The sequence below is a fragment of the Anneissia japonica genome, unplaced genomic scaffold (assembly GCF_011630105.1).
Source record: "Anneissia japonica isolate Jap-2015-1 unplaced genomic scaffold, ASM1163010v1 scaffold11151_len745516_cov174, whole genome shotgun sequence".
In the NCBI taxonomy this organism is placed as follows: Eukaryota; Metazoa; Echinodermata; class Crinoidea; order Comatulida; family Comatulidae; genus Anneissia; species Anneissia japonica.
This window is the reverse complement of record NW_022744950.1, coordinates 133,203-140,620: the sequence shown is the minus strand read 5'-3', so window position 1 is coordinate 140,620 and position 7,418 is coordinate 133,203. Positions and strand designations below refer to the sequence as shown.

At 32.6% G+C, this 7,418-nt stretch overlaps 1 protein-coding gene across 4 annotated transcripts in view; it reads right to left on the bottom strand.

Annotated features, from left to right (window-relative positions):
• LOC117119757 (adhesion G protein-coupled receptor L3-like) overlaps positions 1–7,418 on the bottom strand; it is a 64,049-nt gene that overhangs the window by 39,805 nt on the left and 16,826 nt on the right. For 3 of the 4 annotated variants that reach the window (XM_033264629.1, XM_033264628.1, XM_033264630.1), the window contains exon 2: positions 2,777–2,965. In XM_033264629.1, coding sequence (XP_033120520.1) covers positions 2,777–2,864 — 88 coding nt within the window. In that variant the 5' untranslated portion in view covers positions 2,865–2,965. Of the gene's footprint in view, positions 1–2,776; positions 3,523–7,418 lie in introns of those variants that run through there. The other variant, XM_033264631.1, reaches the window with a different exon arrangement.

The window sequence follows — 7,418 nt, the reverse complement described above, 5'->3', positions numbered from 1 at the left end:
TTTTAAAATTTAATAATGCATTTTTCGTCAGTAGATATAAGAAATAAAAAGATCATGTGTTTGATTTTATGCATAATTTTATCATCACAATCAATCGCCGTTATCCGAACATCATTGTACCGATAAATCAATATAATAGTCTAACAGTAGGATAAGTCTATTATTATTATTATTATTATTATTATTATTATTATTATTATTATTATTATTATTATTATTATTATTGTTATTATTATTATTATTATTATCATCGTCATCATATACGCCAATCACATCATTATTATCATATCATCATAATCGTATCGTATCATATAATTCAGCATATTTTATCATACGTCATTTATAATATCATACCGTATCGTATCATATATGATATATCATATTATATTATGATTATATATACAAGATGATCAAATACCATTTTAACCACATTACTTCTAAATTAATTACAAAATTATTCATACAATAATTTGTGTAGATGAGATTCTTGCCTATTTATGTTCGTCATATGTTCGTACTTTAAAGTCATAAAAATCCAACAAAAAATCCTGATATGTACAATAAGTACGACTATTTTTTTAGCTTATTTGTTTCATGTTAAAGAGAAGCAAAAAATAAGGTTTAATTTAGCAAATGGGAACACGAAGTGCAATTTCGATGATTAGATAATTGCAGTGCTCTGGTGATAACTTCAATAATAATAACTATGTCAAAAGTTAACAGTGGCAGTTATATTCGATCATGTTTCAGTCATGTAAAGCAACCAGATATTTATTTGTAATCGTAGGGTTTAATTTAGCAAGTGTGAATACGAAGATCAATTTCGATGATTACCGTAAATAATTGCAGTGCTTTTGTGATAACTTCAATAATAATAGGCCTAATGCACAAAGTTAACAGTGGTAGTTACATTTGATTATTTTTGTTATATTATTATTTACGGGTATTTGTATACAGTAATAGGTCTATATGAATATTAAATCCGGAATAGAGGAAGAAGGAAACTTATTATAATCGATTTCATTATAATCTTTATCATCATAATTGTTATTAATTATCATTATAATCATCATCGTCACCATCATCGTCAATTGTCATAGAAATGATGATGATGATGATGATGATGATGATGACGACGACGACGACGACGACGATGATGATGATCATCATCATGATCTTGATAATCACGATCATCATCATCATCATCATCATCATCATTTATCACCACTATTAGTTGTCATGATTGTTTTGTCCTTGTTTTCGTTATCGTTGTCGTCGTGTTGCCGTTTTCAATCCAAAAATTCCACAGGCAAATCTGAGACAACTACACAACTATTGGTTCAAATCCAGTCAAACACCAGGAATGGTTCTTCCCGGAGTGTCAATCTAACTTAATAATTGACCAATCAGAACCGGCCCATGAATACACGTTTGTCCAAATAACGCACTTGTTATGTACGTTTACGCCGTGGGACCTTAGCAACAATATCCAAGGGGCCGGGCTTAGTGAAAAGTTATTTTTTTTTTCTCACGACTAATACAACTTCACTCCCTGACGCCTCAGAGGCCTACTAGACCTAGGTTTGTTAAAGTGTGATGTGTATTGCATTCTTCTATCCTGTAATTTACAAATGAGGCATAATCATTCAACCCTTTTATTGAGGAGTTGTAAATATTGCACTTGAGATTTTTCAACAAATTATACCATGTTCATTTAAAGCCTGGCAATTTCTCATGGATATCCTATATCGAAGGATTCTGTCTGTGTTTTTGTTATTAGTCATATTCAGGAGCGGATCCAGAGATGTCCGAAAAGGGGGGGGGGCCAAATTTGGGCAGATCCAGACAACACTGAAATAGGAGGTCCGGAGGCATGCCCCGCGAAATTTCTGTGTTTTAGACGCCCGAAAATAACATTTGAGGCGTTCTGGGCTATCGTTTTTTTCTTTTTCTTTCTTCCTTTCTTTTTTCCCCTTTTTTTACCTCTCAAAAGGCGAGGGGGCGGGGCCGGGCCCTCCCTAAATCCGAGACAGATTGTTTGTTGGGAGAAATAAAAAAAGTTAATGTACTCTGCCAGAGAATTAATTATTATTCTTACCCGTTTCACTTGATCAGGGCTAGGCCTATGCAGTGGCGGATTCGAGTCCACCACCTTTATTTTTGAAAATAAGACAAATAATGGGGAGAAAAAATAAAAGAAAACTGTATTGAAATTTAAGTCTGAGTGTCATCTAGAATTGCCATAATCATAAAATTTCTTACCTCAGCCATGGTGGTGGGGAGGTGGGTGGATGGACCCTCTATCCGTGAAAGTCCCGCTATGGGCCCCTTTATTACAAATTCCTGAATCATAGTATGTGAATTGTATTTCTCTTTATAGAATAATTGGTAATCGTATGTGCACTCCTTTTTAATCATCGTGTCAAAAGTCTATGTCTCATCAATCGTTATTCATCAAACTCTAATCGAAGGAAATACAATTCGCTACCATCAAATCTGAATATATAGCAATATGCCTGTGGGTTGGTGTTGGTGATGGCTGATATACGACAATCACATTTATTATTGAAACGAGGAGGCTATAGGTCATATTAAACTATACTGATGATTTATAACGAAGACATAGGCCTAATACTGTACAATGCTGAGAAAGGCTTAGTGAGTGCTTTTAATTCAGACGAACGCCCACGATGTGTTACTCTTATTTCAAGAAAATAGAGTTAGACAAATAACTTTCTTTGGCCATTTGATCATAAAAATGTATTTCATTTCTTACCTGGGTACGTGACTGTCTTATCTGAAACAGTGACTGCAGCAGTAATAGCGAATGCAGCTACTAACACGGTATATCGTACATAATTCATATTTGTATAAGCAAGAAAGTCTTCGTCCGATTAGCCTTGTAGGTAATGTCTGGGTGGCTGATCCCGAATCAAGAGCAACACTAATTTTTATAAATTTCCGCCTGAAATAAATTCAAAAGTATTATATTTAGGTCAGGGAAGGTCAGTAGGCCGCGCAACACGTTTGGCTTTCCGTTTTTAAATTCTTGCTCTTTAAAACACTGGGGACGTTCCACTATTTCCTTTAATATTTTCCAATTCGATACGCTAACCATGTATAGGCCTACTCTGAACGCAAAGACTTTTAAACTGTGCTGAACGTATGTTCATATGCGTGGTTCAATTTCAGTGTCAGCTTTTCCCGAGATGTGCAGAAAATGCAAGTGACAGTAAATCTCGACAACAACCAATCGATGAGGAGGGGGTCTGACGCATGCGCATATTCACAAACACAAACGCTCTGTTGTTAGAGGATCCAATCAAACCAGTGATGAAAGCTTTGCACAGATGGTGATATTCGACCAAAAAAAAAAGCTAAAATCGGTAATTTTTTAATTACAAATAAATAAATAATAATAATAATAATAATAGTAATTGTGATGACACAGTTAACGTCTCAACAACTTGGGGTAGTCCTAAGATCACTGTGCAAGGAATATATTGTTTCAATCTTTCAGTCTCAAGGCCAATTTCCTCATACCATAGTACAGATGAGATGCGTGCAACTAGAAAGATAATAGCAAAATAGCTCCGTTAGTCAACTTTAATACATTTTTTATGCATTAAACCAATAATAACTTTAGCTTACTGCTTACGTTTCAGTTGCTATGTCGACGAATGTTGATCGCTCAATGAAGTTAAGTTGCATTGATTTTTTCTCATTACTTTTTTTTAAATTACATTTTTCTTAATATAAACAAAAATATATAAAATCGATATGTACAAGGTTTCCTAGAGAGGTATACTGTACTTAAATGTTGAGAGTTGTTTTGGTCTGGTAACCGTAGTTTTACTTTATCCTAACATTAGCGATGTATTTATATGTTTATTATATAACTATAAACGATGTTTATTACGGTACCGTATTACTAAATAATGCTAATTTGCTCCCTGTTTTTGAAATAACGGGTCCGCTCCAGGGTCTATATAAATTATAGCAAGAGTTAAACCTAATGGATATATACAGTACTGTGGATATGTGTGTCTATGTACGTACTTCCTAAATGTGAATTACTGACAATAAAATTTTAAAAATAACTTGTACAATTGTTTGGATTGTTTCCAAGATTTGGAACCGTAGTTTTACTTTATCCTAACATTAGCGATGTATTTGTATGTTTATTATGTAACTATAAACGATGTTTGTTCCTGTATTACATCCTTAATAGGGAATACGTGCGGATTATGTCTGTTTCTAAGTACGTATTTTGTAAAAGTGAAGAAATTGTTTGAATGATTCTCAGAATTAAGGAGCATATGTATATCATGACATTGGCGTTGTACACTTCTTCTTTTTATAAGAACACATTTTATAAGAACACTGAGGCTGAACAAAAAGTTTATTCGTTTACTATAACTCTATGTTTATCATTAATTAGGTCTACATCCTTAATAGGATACGTTTCCCGTTCGCAAAAAAGATACAGTAAATGAGTCACCACCATAGGTATAATAAATAATCATCATGAATGTTTGGAACATAGTGACGTATGCAAGCAGAAGCTTAATGATTAATGATTGTTGAGAGTGTTTCCCAAAAGAGATATTCTAACTTATATGTACCGAAAACACAATCTGTCAGGTGCATGGTGTGTTTTGCCTTAAACGATCATATTTAAGCAACACACGTTTGTTACCGTGCAACGACTGTTACTACAAATTAGTATAATCTGTATTAACAAGGTGGCACGGTAATGAACGTGACGTTGCTCTGTATGATATAAATCTAGTAAGCAAAACAGAAAATATATAACAAAGGACTTAAACCAAACAGCTTTACATTTTACTCATAGACCTATGTTAGAAAACGGTGGGATTAAAACATAGGGTTGGTACTTTTTAACTATATAAAACTATGATAATAAACAATACGAATACAAATTCGACAAAATGTATATATTAATGTAAAAACGAATTATCTGGAAATACGTTGAGGTACGCGAAAATACCGTATTTTTGTGGAAAGCCTATTGTAGGGTATGGTAACTCAGAAGAATGACAAACGTGAGGCCATAATATATTCTACGTTTCGTTCATTATTAGAACATTGTCAAGAATGACGACCATTTATAGTATAACAGTATTGGCCCATGTAGACGGCTTCGAGTGAATATGGCGAGATATATATGTTTTAAGCTTCATAGAATCAAATGTAATTGTGCATATTTCAATTTAGTTATTATATGGCAAAACATTTTTAGTTGGTTATGAGTTAAATTGTTGTGTTTCGTATTCGTGTTGTTTAATAGGCCCTATTGTGTTATCATAATAGGCCTACGTGCTTTATTTAAAAAATCGTTTTAGTTATATTTTAAATTTTGTATTACTATTCGTTGCATGTGTGTAGGCATAATCTTTTTCGAATAAAAATAACTTTACACGAATAATCCCTCTGTTTCTGATATTGAATTAGGACTAGTACAGTCAATAGTATATGCGTCCCCTCTAAAAAATGCGTTCATTTTCGTCAATTTTCTTTTTTAAAGTATAATATTTTAACATTTTTCTGCTCATATTGTGTGCGCATTTCAAAATAAATATTACACAACATTTTAATACCCGACTTTAGTTGCTTGGTATTTTTTTTGTTGATATTTTTAGTTTTTAAGTATTTTGATGTATTTTTTTCTGAAATTTTGACGTACCGGTAATGTTTTTGGCCTATTTCTTCGATCCTGAGGTTTTGAATAAATTGAAATCGAAATATAGTTCTACATACAGTTACAGAAGTGCTATAAACGGGAAGTATATTTTTTCAACGTTTAGTTTTCAAACTAGGCCTATGCTTTTATCAATCGCTGTTATTTCATCCGATTTTTGTTATCAATATCGAAAATCTATATAGAGTATCAGGTGTTTTGTTCAGAGGTAGACCTATAAGCTATTCAAGAGTATCGTCAATCTCAATCGTTTAGATGAAAGATGACAGTCTAAAATATTTAGTATGCCAACGCTTTACAATTAAACTGAATAGTTTTTGGTAGAAATAACTTTGATAATAAATAGCAAAAATATTCAATTTATTGTAGTTTAACTGCGCTTCTATTTAATTGTCGTCTTCAAACGGCCCAGAGGTCTCATCAGCAAAAGAAGCACAGTAAAGTTCAACCAAGGTTTAACAACCTCGCTATAATGGTTGTGTTATTAATCTCTCTACATTGAATCATTTTATTTAAATGATTAAAAAAAAAAACAAGTACGGTAGAGTTTATACATTGAGTGGTTCAATGTAAATAGTGTCATCAGAAAGTTACAGGGTTGACGCTTGTGCGTTTGCTCTTCTACCTTTCAACGTGTAGGCCTAGAGACAGGCCTCCGTTGAACTTCTTGGAAGTGCTGTTGTTATTTCAAAATTATTTTTTTAGATAAAAATACTGAAATCTTACTCGCCAGGCTAACTGTTTGTATTGAGGTGAAGACTATTAAGTGGGTGGAATTCAATGGTAAATCTAAATAACATTTTGTAACAGCGTGTACACTCATTTTGCTATTTAAATGTATTTTCCTGTTACGTCCTTGTGAAGCATAAGCAGGAAATCATTGATAGTGGCCTACATAAAGTTCCAAAGTTCAAAAGAAAAAAAGTTCCAAAGTGCAAAATAGCGCCATATGATTGCATATATAATACATTAGGCCTATAAAATAATGTTAATGTAGTTAAAAATACAAAATATAGTTATACTGTAAGAGTTACCGAGTTTTATGATCTTTATTAACTCACGAGATGGATGATTATGTACGGTAATTATTTAGGCATATGTATGCACAACGTAGTAATTACTTAGGATTCATTATATAAAGGACTACAAATTATTTTCGAACGCGGTAATTACAGTACAATGAGATGCATAACACTTACTTATTCTCCGGATAATGTAATGTAATATATAGGTGTAATTTTGCCCAGCCTGAGGTGAAAATGTACTGAATACTCATGTACGTTTTGAAAAAACTTGAGAAAAAAAATCGCAAGTTGTTCTCGGGTGGGACTCGAACCCATTGTCTTCAGATCCGTAGTCTGGCATCATACCTCGAGACAACCGAGCTTGCGCCTAATGGCCAGTGTTGAATTCGGGGCCAAGTACCGGTAATGTAATGGTCATGCATTTGGTATTGCCCCATTCCAGAGGATACAAAGGTTATAGAATCAGAAAAACCCCCCAATAAATCCAAAAGTGATGGTTGTTTTAAGTACCAACCAAAAAAAAAGTATTATTTTTATTACACAATGAATGAAAACAATGATGCTTTATAATAATAATAATAATAATAATAATAATAATAATAATAATAATAATAATAATAATAATAATAATAAAATAAATAAATAAATAAATAAATAAATAAATAAATAAA